Source organism: Planococcus citri, chromosome 1 (genome assembly GCF_950023065.1).
Source record: "Planococcus citri chromosome 1, ihPlaCitr1.1, whole genome shotgun sequence".
NCBI classification, from domain to species: domain Eukaryota; kingdom Metazoa; phylum Arthropoda; class Insecta; order Hemiptera; family Pseudococcidae; genus Planococcus; species Planococcus citri.
Window position 1 is genome coordinate 10,834,147 of NC_088677.1, and position 18,455 is coordinate 10,852,601.

The window sequence follows — 18,455 nt, forward strand, 5'->3', positions numbered from 1 at the left end:
TACCGTGAGAGTTGAGATAAGTCTCCATTTCTAGGTATCTGTAAGCTGGTTTTTTCCAAATAAAGACCCTAGTATCATTACATACTCTCGAGTAAATTTCTCGAAAAGCGATATATCTAGCCATAGTGACTTCCTGTTCTGCTATGGCTCTAGGCTTTACTATAGGAAAGAGTAAGATTACGCACTCTGCTTCTTTTTCATTTATAAGCATTGCAATTATTTTTCGTAATAATTGTTCAAGTACGTTATAAGGTTTTCTTGAGTAGTTAATTTCTACTTGACCTGAAGATAATATGAATCTCTTATTTTTCGGAAAATTCACATTTTTTAATCTATCGAATAAATCCTCATAGCACAATTGATCTCTTAAGTAGCCAGGTATTTGCTCTTGAAATTGTACTTGGCCCCTTTTTAAAAAATGCGCTATGCCATCTCCAGCCCATATGTAATCTTCAAACATATTACTGGGGGCCCAAAAGTCATTAGAAGATGCCCCGCTGTCCTCTAATGGCTCCCGTTTCCCGCCTGCGAATTGGCTTTAGCCAAATTCACAAGTGCCCCTGTTAGCATTTGCATGTCCAGGGGGTCAGCATTGGGGTTACTTAAAATATCCGTTAAAATACCCAATGCCTGGACGTTCATAGGTGGAATTTCTTCCTCAGTGTCACTCAACTCGTAATATTGATCAGTTTCTGGATCGTATTCTAAGTGGTGCACTGGTATAACTTGACCTGTCGAAGGACTCTTAGGTTTAAATTTTTTCTTTATAATTTCACCATTAGGCCCTTTTTGGACTCCAGATTCAGTTTTAATTTCAGCTGTTTTTGAGCTTTCTTCGCTCGTAGAAGTTGAAGGTTTTTCTGGAGTTTTCGCATATACAGGTACACGAATTTTATTTGTATTTGTTGGGTTTTGAGCACTTTGAGCTGCTGGGGTCCATGGCAGCTTCTGCTGTTGAACCGTTACCTGAGGCCTTTTTCCTATTACGTAGGGTACCTCATTTTTGGGATCTACGTCAATTTTTGATAAAACTCTAAGTTTTTCAATAAATTGATCGATAGTTTGACCTGGTTGAGTAATCATTGATCTGTATTCTAATGGGGCTTTATTCGTTAGAACACGAATGACCTCAGAATCATAATGATATGTGCGATAGCTCAAAGTTCTCGCCCATCTTATCATATGTACCGCCATGCTTTTTATGTCATCGACGTGTACATTATTGTACCTACATTCTATCATAGCGTCATTTTGCGCTTCAATATTCCAATAGAATGATAAAAATTGATCTCTGACTTCCTGATAGGTGCTCATGTTTTTTATGGTTTCTTTGAACTGTGTTTTATTTTTAGTTAAAATCACAGCTCTGAAAGCCATAATTTTCTGGGCTTCAGAGCATCCCACTCCTTCAAAGAAATCCTCAAATTCCTTTAAGAATTCGTGAGGAAAGTGTCTCATTTCGTCGGAGAAATAAATTCCCGAATTTTTGACACAATTAGGGTCAATCATTTTATACTTTTGAGGTATAAATTGCAAATCGCCACGAACAGGTGCAGGTGCTGTCATTCTTTGTTGAATAGTTTTAATTTCTTCCAACATCCTCTGGCATCCCTCATCTCTGACTCTCAAAGAATCCCTGATCTTAGTTTTCGTAGAACATAAATCCGCTGAAATTTCTTTGGCGATTTTCTCACTCTTTTTTAATTTATGGACAATATCGTCGTACCATAAACTGACGTCTTGAATGACTTTATTTGTCTTGGTTGTGGCTGCCTCAGCTTTTTTTATAGCTGCTTCAGCTTGGCCTTTAGCCTCTCCTGCTAATCTTGCATTTCTTAAAATGCGTTTATCTTGAAGTTCATAGTTTATTTTTATTTCCTTCTGCATATCATCCTGCCATTCCCAAGTTTTATAAAAACATTCGTAAGTCTTATCATCTAATGCTTCCTTATATTCACCAGGTTGAAAAGGTCGTTGAAGCCTTTCAGGTTCTTCTTCTATTATCTTTTCAAAACTTAAATTTAGTGGATCATTTTCTTTGTCAAATACTTCTTGAGTAGCCATTTGACAAGTACTTGCATTTTGATTATCACTAACCTGGCTTTCAAAAAATGACTCGTGAGAAATGTGTGGCATATAATCTTCAATGTCCGACATTTTTCCTTGTTCTGGAGTACTTTCTGTACTTTTTTCGATTTTATTCGAAATTAAAATCTTCGTAGGTGTTAAACTTTTAGATTCCAGAGTGCTACTCGCCTTCTTTTCTCCCTTTTTTCTTCTCGTATTAAATGCAGGACCGTCCTGATTCATATAACTACACGTAAGGGTGAGAAAAAGGTTTCCAGACTTGTGTCTGTATTTAAATAAAAATAAAAATTAATGAGCAGACTTCGTGTGCTATCTTAGTATTGATTTGTTAACCTTTAAGGTTTTTCAAGAATCAATTAGTCTATCAACTCTGCAGGGTACTTCGCGACTGTCAACAAGCACTTAAGAAACACGTTCGTTTCACCCTTGTTCGAGAGGGTGGTTTGTTGTATACAACGTCGCAGGTAGTTTGACAAAAACTACACGATTCTGGGTGGCGGTAGGGGCGCGTGGCGGTTAATGTGAATACGTAACTATATTTTAACAATAACCTATTTTTCAAATTTTAATTTTAATGAAACACAGAAAAATGTCCACGATACAGCACACTCAAAATTTTAAATCCCTTTTAGAAATTTAGAAAATTTGCAAATCCCTTTTAGAAATTTTGAATTGAGATTAAGTAATCAAATAGATTACGAATCAAATAACAAATTAAAACAAAAATAACAGTGTATAAAATTACGTTTTGACAAAAAGGGTGGAGGTTACCTATTTTGACGTAGGTAAAAAGCACAGGAAAGAAATAATTTTGATAGGAAGCTATCTGGTAGATTTTTCCGAAAAAATTTCCACTAGATAGAGAGGAGAGGATAAATTTATTGAATAATTGTACCCAGTTAGTTCAATTACACAATAGATTTTTATGACTAGATTAATTTAGTCACAATTTTTCTTCACAATGAGCTATTTTGAGAAGAAAAACTGGATGCTCGTGAGTATTTTCTATGTGAATATTATCGTCTCTGCTAGGTCGTCCGCACTTTTCGATTCTCGAGGAACTTTTCTACCTTTCAGTTCAACTAAATGTTGATCTGAAGTTACTCACTTTAAGTAGAGCCTTGAGTAGGTAGAAAAAACGAGTAGCAAAAAACGTTAATGAAGCACTTTATAAAAAATACACTGAGTATTGGAATAATTATTTTCGTGAATATTTGTACTTTTCAGTTCAAATACACAGAAATTAATTGGGTTTTCGAAATTTCTTCGAGTCCAACAAATCTTCAAACTCTTAAATTATCAGATTTTTGGATTTTCGAATTTTATTGAAAATTTCGAAGTACCTTTATTTTAAATAATAAAGTTACGATTCTTTGCTAAATGTGTGGCCTACGAGCCTTTAGCATAGAATTACGTCTCGCAAAGTACGTGCTACCCTTCAGGAAAGGTTTACTATGACGTTTTGAGTAAACTGTCACTTTAAACAAGCAGTCAATGTCGTAAATCTTTTCACAGAAAGGAACGTTTGGGCGCCAATGTTAAATAGATATATAGAGGCGTTGCCAATGATAGGAGGATAAGAATATTTCCCTAGTAGGTCAGGATGAATCTAACTCCCTAAGAGATGTAATATATCACCTTTTAAAATAGTACTTACCCGCTGCTAGCTCAGCTATTTCAACACCAATATGTATAAATTTAAACAGATTTAGTCGAGTTTACCTTGTATTAATTCGAACCGCACGCGAAATAAGAACACACGATAAACACGAAAAGTGTATTATAATTTTGGAATAAAATTACAACACGAAACTTAAGTCTAAAACATATAAAACTCTACGCGTATAACCAATATATATTCCACCAAATAGTGGCGTAAGTAGGATCGCTTTTACCCACCTACGTGTAACTATCAAATTGCCCGCGTTGGGTAGCGAATTTAGGACTTAAGTTTAAACGCGAATACTCTCCCTTAAACACGAACGTTAAGGCAGAGGACCTGGGACTCAAGCACAACTCTTACGTAGGAGTGAGTGGCCTTATTACTTTTCCGCGGTCAGACCTACCAGACGAAGCGCGAATCGACAAGTGAAGATCAATTCCATCTCAACTTGGCTTCTAGCCTCGAGTCGAGAAGGAATTGAGCTTTACGAACTTGTGAGCTTTTCACATCTGCCCTTAATGGAACGATGTGAAAACACCTCTTGGGTGGTTCCCACGTACTTAACACCTTACCTAAGTGCATCGAGTATATGCTTTCATCTACGTAAAGTACTGTAGAATCGAACTATTGATTGGATTCTCCAGTACTTCCTTTAGATGAAAGATTTATAATCCCACTGAGAGAGATACGATGAATATCCCTGTCTAGCCAGTGAAGGCATATTGTCCCCTTACAGTACCTACAATGGGTTATGGGTGTCATTTGAATGATTCAAACGTATCTTAAATATTTTTGAATTTTGATGATTTTCAATTCTTTCAAAATGAGTGAATTTCGAGTTTTGCGAAACACGTAGTACAGTTGAATTTTGGCAGATGATTCCCGAAATACCCTGTATAACAAAGTACAAAAAAATTAGACAAAAAAATTACATGATGCTACATGATGAAGAAAAATAGAAAGATCTGCCTCAATCAACGAGGAAAAATTGAATGAGCTTGTTAATTTGGTGATTGATCACGCAGGCTAAATGTACCCCACTTCCTCTTGTTCTCATGTATCTTAATCTACCTCAGTACAGACAGGCAAACATATATAGCATATAAGATCTCTAGATCTTTCAGGTATTTGCACTTTGCAGATATCTGTAAATACAAAAGCCATGTAGGTAGGCAAGTCCAAGTACCTATATACCTAGCCAGATACAAACTCAGCATTAGTACACACTCAGATAATGAATAAGTACTGCGCTAATCGTCTTATTTTTAGAAAAATACAGTTGAAAATCCAACACACTCGCCCAATATTAACAAATCTTAATATACTTAAGTGCCTTTAATGTTATTTTTTCAGGAGTGATGATCCCTTATGAAAATAATACTGGTCTCTATTACTCCGCAAAAGAAAACATCGCTATCACTTGTACTGGTACAATTGAAGACGAAGTCACATGGACGCATACTAATATATTGAAAGTAAGCGTTTAAAACACTCTTTAAAACACGATTAGTGCAGTATCTATCTCCTCCCTTTTTCAATTTAAGAGACACCATATTCCAGTTTTTAAAAAATACTAGGTACAGTACAGCGATGACTGCAAGTAAGGGAGAAATGCTAGTTTGTAACTCGCTACATATTACATGACAACATACCCCACATAGTGACGTTCCGAGTGTAATGTTGCTGATACATTGTACCTACCCTTGACGAGATGCTATATTGAATGTATTTGAAGAATAATACCTCCGCATGAATTGAGTATACTTACCTTCCAGTAGGTGTTTGAGTTCATATTACTAACAAGTTTGGGAATTCCTGCTTTCCAAAAGCGCAATTGATGCATAAAAGCGTAAACGATTTACGAAAAGCGTAAATATTTAACAGCCACCTATACTTATAAGGATGAGATAGGAAAAAGAAATTACGTGCTAACACGTCAAAGGTACTGGAGTAGAAAACAGTCTACGGTCCAGGGTCCACCTTTGAAAAAGTGTTTATTGAGAGGGTAGTTTTAAGTTTCTAGTGCACTATTTCTCATTTGGACTGTGGACTAACAGCCTAACAGGTATGACTCGCTTAGTCTAAGGAACTACATAGATACCAGGTATGGAAATACACCATTTTCGGTTATAGATTTCGTAGTTTTGACGATGATGTGATGTTTTCATTTCAGTTGTATAATGAAATGGAATCAAAAAAAATGGTCGGAAAATGTTTATTTTGTGTATTAAAATGAATATGAAGTAAAAAAATAACGTAAATTGGCGGTATTATTAATAAATTGAGTCCTTGAAAATTTTTTTCTATAACCAAAGATGGCGTATTTCCATCCCTGGTATTTAGTTCCTTAGCTTTGTCGCTTCTTCTGTGTAAAAATGAAACTGAAAATGATGAAAAAACGAGGAGGAGCCTACAACTAATCAGACACCACACCTGGTACGTGACTGAGCACACTTCAGATCAGGTAGTGTATGTGGAATCGAATGCGCACACATGTACGTGCAGGTATAAGTATGTGCAGTCACACTGTGTGCCTGGACTCCAATTGATTGACCCCGAACATCGGGATAAAGGGTCCCCAACCTGCTCTAAATAAGAATTCCAACTATGGCAAATTGTGATTTTCTTTTTTCTTTTTGTTTTTAGGGTAATTACACCATAAATGCGCAGACCCCATACAGAAAACTCCTTGAAATAAAAAACGCTTCAGTTTTTAATGCTGGGATATACTACTGTATTTCAACAAAGAACACCAACGAGTTCATGAGGATTTTTCTTTTACCTGGTAAGGCTACCTATACAGTGTCCAAATAACTTTTTCCATAGGTATGACTCGAGTAAGAAAATATTTTCAAATCATAAGTTTGATTTAGGCGCGATGTGTTTTACCCTTTAGGGTCGTTCCACGTCAACTGGACCAAAAAGTGGTGAGGGGTAGGGGGTTCAGCGATTTTTTTGAAATTTTTCCTGTGGAAAGACCTTCCGAAGGGATGACCAATGGCGTAAATCGCAGCCCTCTAGCTCATTTTTAAAGGCAGCCAGGGGGTGTCAAAGTTTTCATTGAACAAAATATCATCCATTTCAGCAGTGGATTACTCGATAACCGCGGTACCTACCAAAATGGAACATTTTCCCATAGTTGGGGGTTTTGAAAGGTTTTTTGGTGATATCATGAAAATCAGCGTTGCCACTTTTTTTCGTACAAAAAATTAGCTCAAAAAGTTTCGAAACGTAGTTTTCATATCGTTCCGACTCTCAAAAATTCTGAAAAAAAATATATTATGGACAACTTTTCATGCTGAACAACATATTACAAAAATTGGGATGGTAACATGTTGCAAAGTTGATTTAAAAAAATTTTAAGTTTGCGAAAAAATGCGATTTTTTTATTTAAAACATGAAAAAAAGTTTTGATAGGTAAAGTTGTCCCCTTTGACCCCTATTTTACCTAGGTATCTGTTGAAAAAGTTGAAAAAACCCTTTCACTCAATGAAATGAACTCCTCACAAAAAAATCAAAATTCAAAAAGATTCAAAAAATGAAAGAATTTTTATTTTTTTTGTAATTTTTATCAACATTTTCATGAAATAGGTACGTCAGAAAGAGGTCAAAATAAGACAACTGAATAAAGTTAAACTTTTTTTGATGTTTGAAATTGAATGAGTCACATTAAAAAGGGCATATAAAAAAATCAGTTTTTTCAAAACTCAAATTGAAGTTTTAGTTCAATTTTACACCATGAAGCAGGGAATTTTTTACCATCGGAGTTTTTTGCAACTGAAAGAGTGACTCTTCAACTAACGAAAACCAATGTTACCAACTCCGGAACACTGTGTATGTATTTACCACAACGCTCGCAAAAAAGATAGTTATAATATGTCCTTTTTATTGTGACAGATGTGCGTTTTGTTTTAAAGCGCTATAGAAAAAGAACTGAGGACTACGTATTTTTTTTTTTTTTTTTAAATGAAAGTTTACACCTAGATCTATCGATAGAAACCTTTAGGTATGCAGAAAAGGCAATATGTCCCCAAGAAAAATGTCATCAAAATTGCACCATTTTTTTGATAAAAGTTTTGTCGTGAGAGTCAAAATCATTAAAAAGTTGCCGGAAAAGTCATGTTTTGTGTTTTTTTTTTCGGACTTTGGTAACTTCAAACCTCTATATCTCGATGAGTTTTCAATATTGAGGAGTGGGGATGGTCTTATATAAAAGATGAGATATCGTAATTTTAGAATGTGAAGTCGCCGTAAAAAGGCCCCCCGATTGGCACATTTCTACATTTCTGGTGATATCTGACTACTCATTTCTGCAGTCAGAAATTGCCGTTTCAACAGTCAGATTGGCAGTCTGACTACAATCAACCAATCAGAAACAAGTATTTTTTTGAAATTCCAAGATGGCGCTGACTCGTCAGAAGACTGAGTGGAGATCCACACTCAGAACCACAGTCAGATATTGCCGTTTTGGCAGTCAGAAAATACATTCTGACTGATACGTGGTCATATCCCTATTCATATGCACTGTCTAAAAAATGCCGTTTTGCTAACCGGGGGGGGGGGCATATACGCGCGTGTGACCCTCCAATTATGACGCATTCTTGAAAATTTAATTTTTCGAGTTTTGATTTTTTTGTGAGGAGTTTATTTTATGGAGTGAAAGGGTTCTTTCAACTTTTTCAACAGATACCTAGGTAAAATAGGGGTCAAAGGGGACAACTTTACCTATCAAAACTTTTTTTCATGTTTTAAATAAAAAAATCGCATTTTTTCGCAAACTTAAAATTTTTTTAAATCAACTTTGCAACATGTTACCATCCCAATTTTTGTAATATGTTGTTCAGTATGAAAAGTTGTCCATAATATATTTTTTTTCAGAATTTTTGAGAGTCGGAACGATATGAAAACTACGTTTCGAAACTTTTTGAGCTAATTTTTTGTACGAAAAAAAGTGGCAACGCTGATTTTCATGATATCACCAAAAAACCTTTCAAAACCCCTAACTATGGGGAAAAGTTCCATTTTGGTAGGTACCGCGGTTATCGAGTAATCCACTGCTGAAATGGATGATATTTTGTTCAATGAAAACTTTGACACCCCCTGGCTGCCTTTAAAAATGGGCTAGAGGGCTGCGATTTGCGCCATTGGTCATCCCTTCGGAAGGTCTTTCCACAGGGAAAATTTCAAAAAAATCGCCGAACCCCCTACCCCTCACCACTTCTTGGTCCGATTGACGTTGAACGACCCTTTAGTGGTAATGGAAAGTAAATTATGGGGAAAAGAGTTTTTTAAGTGAATTAGTGTCAGTCTGGAGTCATTGTAATTGCTGCAGAATATTTCAAGTCTTCTTTCTTTTATTCCTCATTTTCCTCATGATACTGACATGAGTACTGGTATATTCCTCAAACAAACGTGAATGCTTGAAGATGGAAAAGTCTTCCACAATTTAAGCTTTTGTTTGGCTCTGTGGCTTCACCTGGTCAAAAGTTCAAAAAGTTGTAAAAGCTCAAACTTTTTTTGAGTCAGCTTTAAGAAAAAAATTACAATGTTGAATTGTGCCTTTCAACGTAAATAAATCTAATCAACTCCGTTAGTTTATATAGTTGCCACATCCTACACCACAGGACATTCGAGTAAGTGAAACACCTGAAAGTTGGAAAAGTTTCTATAGGTAGCGGTATTTTTCTGTGCAGGATACCATTTGAAAATACACATTTTGGTAAAATGCAGCACTAGCCCTGTGGTGCTGAGTCAGAATTATGATGAGTATATTCCAGATTCCTGTCCCTTGACCACAAAGTTAATTTATTCTCTTAAAAGTTGAATAATGAATTTTTGTTCTAAATTAAATTTTTTCTGACAGTTTGTAGGTGAAATGGAAAAATTAGAAGTGTGGCATTTGGGTAGGTCCCATGAACGCTTGTAAAAGTTATGGCCATTGTCATGCCTTTCATTATGAGCTCACAGTTGGGGACGATCGATAGGGCGTTTTAAAAGAAGAAAATAGCGAACTAGCATACACCCACCCCCGCCTCCCCCCGCCTGATATAATATCTTGGCTTGCATGGCACTGCCAAACCACATTTCATCGCAATTTGCGATCGCAAAACTTGTTAATGCCAGCTCTGCTGCTGCTCAATATTGCTAGATAGAGAGACCATGTAATGCATGTGTTTGCAATAATTCTCCAAGTACAAAAATAATTATATGGTTTTAATTTCACCAAAATAGAAATACTCTCTATTATTTCTGTTTCAGATAATTCCTGTTTCCCAGATAACGGAGCTCACAAAAAGTACACAATTTCAGTTTCAAACCCAGGGGAAATTCACGTGTCGACGTGATTATTCTTATTCAAATTTATGAATGAAAAATGATTCTGAACAAACAACTTATTCAACTAATCAAAAACTATGATAGTATTACGTTTAATATATGTACCATGGTCTAATGATAAGAATTTTCGAGCATCACATCATTAATATCAATTTATTTGACTACTAAAACTAAAGAATCTGCATGTAACGACATGTTTTGTACCAACCTAGTTGACTCTCCAAATTTATGAACTTTGATAAATAACTTTGTTAGGTAAGGGTATCTACCTGCGTATGATATGCCTAACTTATGAAAATTTTTTGGAAAAAAATTGATTCTTTTTTGGCAATTTCTGTCATAAAAGCGACAGACTTTTGGATATTTTTTGGAAAAAAAAAATTTTAAGCAATTAACTTACAAGAATTTTTTCTGAAAACAAAAATTTGACAACTTTAGCAAAAAAAAAAGGAAATATTTTGGAGTTAGGGTAGGAAGAATAGGTACATTTTTTCGTAATTTTTTTTCGAAAACTGATACTTTTTTTTGGAGTTTTTAGGTAAAAGAAAGATACTTCTTTTCAATTTTTGACAATTTTCATCAAACAGTGAGTACTTACTTTTTGGAATTTTTCTCAAAAATAATCGAGAATTTTGGACTATTTTTGGCAAAAAGCAACAATGATGCAATATTTGAAATAAATTTTCAGAATTCCGCATTGGGTTTAAATTATGGAATTTTTAATCAGTTTTTGCCGTTTTTGGAATTCACATCATCTCTAAATGACAACATTTCAAAGCATTTTTCAGGATTTCCATTGCCTTCAAATTTACAAAATTTCAAATCAATTTTCAGAATTCCATATTATTATTACCTCCAAATTACCAAACTTTAAAATCAATTTTCAGAATTCTCACTGCCACTGCTGCAAAATTATGAAAATACTTTGCCACGTCTTACTGACTCTGCCACTACGTAATAGTGGCTTGGCTTTCAAACTGTATTTTATTTTTCAAAAAAAACACACGCAAAAAATCCGTAATAAGTAATCGAAGTTAAAAACTAAATAAATTATTTAAAAAAAAAAACTAATTTAGAAAAAACCATCTGAATCAAATCAAATGTGATTTCGTTTTTTTAAATTTAGTATAAATAAATAAATAAGAACAACTGAATGCATGTCTATTCGCGTACCATTTCATTCAAGTATTTTTTCATAACAGGCCTACTGAATTGAATTCATCTAATTGGGCATTATCTTATTGCGCAACTGATCGACTTATCAAGTAAGTAGATCGATGGATCGATTATTTCAAAAGTGCCAAATGAATAGGACCCAGTATCCATTATAAATGTTTGACTTCATTTCATTGCTAATTCCTACTTACTTTGATTCGCATTTTCAAATACATATGAATTCGAATTCACTTTTTGATCAGTTCACTGGATGGCATAATTAATAAGATTGAATACGAATATTCATTGTATAAAATAATCCTGTCCATTATGTCGATCATAAATTTTATTAGATTTAACACTAGACACTCAGTAATAACGCGCATAAATTATTACGTTTAAACGAATTCAAAAGTAAAAAATAACCCCCAGCAATTTACCAACATTTACCTCGGTAATTTACCAGACATTACCTCAAAATTTACCAATTTACCGAAATTTACCAATTTACCAAAATTTACGGAACTACCGAGATTTACCAGTTTACCAAAATTTATCTACCAATTTACCCAAATTTACCAATTTACCAAAATTTATCAATTTACCAAAATTTACCAATTTACCAAAATTTACGGAACTACCGAGATTTACCAGTTTACCAAAATTTATCTACCAATTTACCCAAATTTACCAAAATTTACCAATTTACCAAAATTTATCAATTTACCAAAATTTACCAATTTACCAAAATTTACTAATTTACCAAAAATAACCCCAGCAATTTACCAACATTTACCTCAGTAATTTACCAGACATTACCCATTAATTTACCAATTTTCCAATTTTCCAAAAATTACTCGAGCAATTTACCAACATTTACCTCAGTAATTTACCAGACATTAGGGACATTACCCCACTAATTTACCAATTTTTTATTACCCCAGTAATTTACTTCCAAAGGTTGACACAAATTCAACAAAATAAATTACCCCACTAATTTAACAATACCAAAAATTACCACAGCAATTTACTAAAATTTACCAATTTACTAAAAATTACCCCAGTAATTTAACAACATTTTCTACCAACTTTATTGAAAAACTGAAATTTACCCCAGCAATTTATGAAAATTTACCAATTGGAATACCAATTTACCAAAAATTACGCCATTAATTTACCAAAACAAAAATTACCCAAGCAATTTACCAAAATTTTCGACCAACTTTAATTACGACTACGAGTAGTTCACCAAAAATAACTAATCATTTCATTTACTAAAAATTAATATTAATTCACCAAAAAAGAATTATCAAAAGTTACTGGCTATTTACCAAAAACTTGATGTTTTTTGTTAAAACAAAAATTACACTAAATAAATAAATAAATAAATTCCTTTATTGGCTTTTACATATTACATAACACACAAAGTACAGATAGTATACAGTCAGGTATCTCTCTAGTAAGCCAGGCCCAAATCTTGAGCAAAGAATTCCTTTAGCCGGGCCCATTCAGCCCGGTCAAGCACTATTCTACACTTCTACAGTAATGTTTTGTTTTTAGGAATTTGACAATATCATCTGACCACCTCACCCTCTGTCCGCCTTCCCCCTTCTGGCATCCAGTTTAGAATATTATTTCCCCACCTACCGTCCTTTGCCCTCACAATATGACCAGCCCACTCCTATTTTTTCCTCCTAATTTCCTGAGTTAAAATCCTATTACTTACATTTGGCTGTTTGTCTGAGGCTTGCCATTCTGATCTTTTGTTTTCTTGAGACTCCCAGCATTGAGCGAATCATGGCATTTTGAGTAACGTTTAATTTTTCTTTGAGACTACTGCTGAGAGTCCAAGTTTGAGCTCTATAAGAAATCACTGGGAAGACACAATTGAAGAGTGATATTCCAAAACTTGCTTTGTCCATTTTTATCAAAGTTGAGTTTTCAGTGGTACCTGGTAGATGAAGTATTAACTCACATTCCTACATCATCAACCTACCAAAATGAGGTGTTAAACTCACCCAAATAGCCAATTCACTAAAAATTTTAAAAAAAATAATGTTCCAAAACGCGCTTTGTCCATTTTTATTGAAATTTTTTTCAGCAGTATTTAGTGGATGAAATGTATACCTAGACTCCTACATCATAAATCCACCCAAATAAAGTGCTAAACTCGCCTAAAAAGCCAATTTACCCGTTTAAAGGGAAACTGTTTTTCCTCTATCCTGAAAAGTTGTGAAAATGGACAAAGCGAGTTTTGGAATATCACTCTTCATGTACCTATTAATTATATCAGTTTTTAGTTTATTTGAATAATCTCCTTTTAGAATAAATTTTAAAGACCAGAATTTTCTCCACCCCATCGAGATTCGGTTATTGACTTCTTTCACCATTTTGTTTTCAAATGAAATAATTTGACCCAGGTATTTTGCTTCATTAACATTTTCAAAGTGTTTGCCATTGATATTAATTTCATTCCCTTCCGACCCTTTGGATAAAATCTTAGTTTTAGAAGCATTCATTTTTAGTCCTGCCTTTTGGCATGCCATTTGCAATTCTGAGATCATTCCTAGAAGCTCCTCAAGGTTTTTAGCCACCAGGACTATATCATCAGCAAACCTCAGGTTATTCAAATGTTGCCCACAAATTTTGGTACCCTTATTCTCCCATTTTAGTCCTTTGAAAATTTCTTCCAGGGCTGCACAAAATATAATAGGTGATAATGGATCTCCTTGTTTTACCCCCTTTTGTATGCTGAAAGGCTCCCCTTTAATTTCAGTAGTGATGCTAGCCTTTAGTTCCGTGTACATATTACAAATCAGGGTTACATAATCCCCTGGTACCCCTTGGTTCACCAAAGCTTTCAGTATGAAGCTGTGATTGAGAGAGTCAAAGGCCTTTTGGAAATCAATGAAGGCGAGGTGGAGGGAGACTTGAAATTTGTTAGCCTTTTCCATCAGCTGATTAACTGTAAAAAGATGATCAGTTGTTGAGAACCCCCTCCTAAACCTAAACCCCGCCTGATCTGGGGTTTGCTGAAATTCCAAGAAACCTCTCACTCTGCGTTCAATGACCTTTGAAAATTTTTTGATAAGGTTGAACTCAGACTTATTGGTCTATAATTGTCTAATTTGTGTTTATCCCCCTTTTTGTGAATTAAAATTATGTTTGAGTGTCTCCAGTTAGGTACTTGGAATTTCTTTGGTCTATAATATTTTGTTAAAAAATTTTGTAATGAGGTCTCCCAATTTGCCCCCCATACCAAATTTTATGTGTTTGTTGGTTACTTTATCTTCCCATGCTGCTTTCTCATTTTTAAGATTTTTTATTATATCCTCTATCTCTGATTTCAGGAAGTCTGGTTCTGGATGTGGATGGGTTTCCTCCATTGAGGGAATCTCAGAATTTTGTAAACAATTGGGATCTTTATAAATCTCAGCATAAAAGGCCGAAGCTGTTTCGTTTATTCCACCTCTTGAGAAAACTTTTTGCCCCTCCCCGTCATAAATAAATGGTATCCAATGATTACCCAAAGATCTTTGTTTTTTAATTTTTTTAATACTCTTGGAAGAACCCAAAATATCATTGATCAGTTGGTTTTCTCTCTTTCTGTTTCTTTCCCTTGTTGCCTTCCTATCACTAATTTACACAAGATATTTTCTCCCCCAGTGATCTGTTCTTTTTAAACCTTAGTTTGTTTCTTTTTTCAGTAAGACTTGCTAGATTATCAATTAGCAGGTTATCACCAACATCATGAGGAGAGGGTGTCGGTGTGGTGTCCTCAACTTTTCTAGAAGCGTTACTAATAAAGTTAATTATCAGTTCATCCAGCTGATCTACGCTGAGACAGGATACTGTATCATCAACATTAATCTGTTCTAGTCAGGGCTGTTAAATTACCGTAATTTATTCGCTGGTAAAATACGGCAGTAATATACGGAATTTCACGGTATTTATGGTATTTTACTAATTTGGATATGAAGTGTTTTTTTGTAGTTTGACTTCAAAGTTCTGAACTTCTGACCTGCCTCTGAAGTAAATTTTCATCTGTTTTAGGTGTTATTAAAGACTAGCAAAATTACCCGCCCTTCGGGCAGGGAATAGAATTTAATACATGTACGTACTACAGTAACCTTTGAATTTTTATGAAGATACTATGTAGTATATTATATAATAATAAAAGAAGATCTCGCAAAATACCATATACTGGTAGTTGCTGAAAAATTATAAAAAATTGATAATTTTTGACATTTTTGTCATTTTTTGACTACATTGTAAAATTTGAGATTTCATCCTAAGGTCCATTTCTCATGGACGAATTCCGGATGACATTTTTGAAAATCCAAAGTCCAGTGGACCATATCTACCCTCCAATTTGAGTCTATGGTCAAAATTAGAAATTGTGCGATTTGGATCGCAGAAATGAATCCGGAATGAACTTTGAATCGGATTCAGAATCAGACTCTGAATCGTATTCAAAACAAAAGTGAATCGTTGTAGTTGAATCGCAACATCACGATTAAATTTTTTTATCATTTTACCCATCTTTCCAATCGGTAGGTTCAAGTCATTTTGTAGCCCCCATCGATTTTTTAAAAACTTTTAAATCCTTCAGCAGATTTTTGAAATTTGAAATTTTCACAAAATTTCATCAAATGGATTTAACAAGCCAAAATTCAATCTGCAAAGTGCAAACTAATTTCAATACCCTGTGACTGTGAGATCTAGTGCAAGTGCTTTCAACTTGTTTTGAAGCGTCTAGTTAGTTTTTGGTCCTTCAAGGTCGACATACACGAAACTATAGGGGAAGTTATTGATCAGATAGAGGATAGACCTCCCTTGCCAAGTTTTGTAAATTTTTAGTCTCAATAAAGGCATTTATTTACCAGAAAAAAAAAATGATTTTTATTTCTCGAAATACAAAATTTCGAAAGCTTTTACCCTAAATTTTATTGGGTCTTTTTGCTTAAGCTTTTACCGACTTTGCCGTGAAACGGAAAAGTAAGGTATTGTATTTGTCATGATGGTTGAGGATTTGGGCGGGGGTGGGTTTTCTTGACGTTTTGGAGTGTGCTGATCACGATAAGACGTATGGCCCAAAACGAGAGAAGTTTATGAATAGTCGTTCGACGGTATTCTGGCATCCAAGAATATATACAGGAGACTGGCATCTTCACTAATCTTCAACTTCAAAAATGTTTTTCGGCATGTAATAGTACAGCTGCGCTACTCCGCACCTGCATATGACGTACGAGCACAAAAGAGCTTCCTTTATAGGCGGGTAGCGCGAGGGGAGCACTGTAACATGGCGCGCTACGCGCGCTACGTTGTAAAACATGCTAGATGCCACATTACCACATATTGTCTTTGAACCTGAGGGGTGTGGGCGGTTGTATATCAGGTAAAGTGGCATCACCAAACTAACCCTATTTTTGGAATGTACAGACCTGTAGGCTGTAGGATATCAAATAACAGCAATGTTAAAGTGGCATCCGCAAAATGATGCCAGTTTGTAAAAGAGATGCCAGTTTACCATTCAACAACAAAAAAAGATGCCACATGGGCCCTGAACAACTGTATATATAAATAGATTTAAACTTAGTCATTGTGGTGCCCGTTTTAAGTATACGTAGTCATTGTGGTGCCCGGTTTTGGGCTTGTGGCGCCCAAATCGGGCACCACAAGGTCTTTTTATATAAAACGATGCAGAATCGAGTGAAATGCACTTTAAGGTGATAAAAAATTTTTTGAGGTAGGCACCACAAGTACCAAGTTTATGTATCGGGCACCTCTATGACTAACTATGATGAAAAATCCAAACTGCACCAAAACACCTTTATCATACATATATATGTGATCGTCTATGTACACGGGCACCACAATTACCATAAAAGACCCGGGCACCACAAGGTACTAGGTACGTGTATTCATAAATACATGTAAAAACCATACATTACGAGATCCGTTTTATATAAAATCGGGCATTGCGAGATCCTGATATCCTTTTGCCGGATCTCGCAAGTTCTTTCATATGCCACGGTACTCGCGAGATCCGGGGGACCCTGTACACCCATTTTCAGCCGGATCTCGTTTTACCTACTATTTATATACTTATATACAATTTTTGAAAATAGATAAACGACGCATCTTGCGAGATCCACCCCCAAATCACATTCGGGCCGTTAGTGGATCTCGGTTTGTGCGGATCGCGAAAGGCCTCATGTTAGTACTACATCTAGCGAACATCTCTGAGAAACATTTGGTGCACGCAGCTAACTTTGACAAAACTAGTTTGAAACGGGTGGCTCGCTTGTTATGTAACTTTAGCCTTTACAAAGTGAGCCAGGCTGTTAACCCTACTGGTTCACTTCTTATGCAAGATTAACTCATACATGGGTTCATAAGTGTGCTGTCGTGAACATATATTTATAGGTATTAGTATCCAGACATGTCAACTATTGAATGGGTTAATTTTACTATACAAGTGGACTGACCAACTTCTCAACTATAGTTGACAAGTCATGGGTTAATTTTACTATACAAGTCAACTATGAGTTTTCAGAAACTTCCACCAGAGGGCGCATGGCTTAGAAATCAAGGCGCGAGGACGAACGCAGGGTCTACAGTCAATTTGTAGTGAGTAGAATGTGATGTGCTGGTGGAGATGTATGCAAATACATCGATCCTGAGTGTACACGACAACAAATTTGACTTGAAATTTTTCAGTATTTTATTGGCCTATGGAAAATTTAAAAACATCAAAAACTTTTATGCTGTTTAGGCTTTCTTTTGGAGTCTTAACTTTCTCAAAATTCAAATTACTTTGGCTCCATTTTCAAAAATTTTCTTCAAAATTTAGCCTAAAAATCTGATTACTTTTTTCAAAACATAGATTTTCTTAATATTAGACTGAATCTGCCAATAAAATTTTAATAAGTGATTTAGAACAGAAATTATACCAATTTTAAAATTTTGTTCACCTTTCTGCATATATGCCAAGCATAGTTGACATGTCTGTGGTCTGGTTGCAAGCAAATATATATATATATAGGTACTGTCTTAGAGTACATTGTGAGATCCGACATATGTGATGCGACCAGCGATACCATACCATAAGTCGGAAAACTTTTTTTTGAGATAATCGCGTTTTCATGGAAAAAGTCAGAAAATATCAAAAAAAAAATTTTTGTCGATTCATATACTATGAAGCCTATAC

General features: G+C 35.0%; 1 protein-coding gene across 2 annotated transcripts in view; it reads left to right on the forward strand.

Annotated features, from left to right (window-relative positions):
- The window catches only part of LOC135847442 (uncharacterized), a 41,553-nt gene extending 30,312 nt beyond the window's left edge, over positions 1–11,241 (forward strand). For both annotated transcript variants that reach the window (XM_065366981.1, XM_065366973.1), the window contains exons 3-5: positions 5,105–5,226; positions 6,398–6,536; positions 10,010–11,241. In XM_065366981.1, coding sequence (XP_065223053.1) covers positions 5,105–5,226; positions 6,398–6,536; positions 10,010–10,095 — 347 coding nt within the window. In that variant the 3' untranslated portion in view covers positions 10,096–11,241. The remainder of the gene's footprint in view (positions 1–5,104; positions 5,227–6,397; positions 6,537–10,009) is intronic.
- Positions 11,242–18,455: the final 7,214 nt, after the last annotated feature.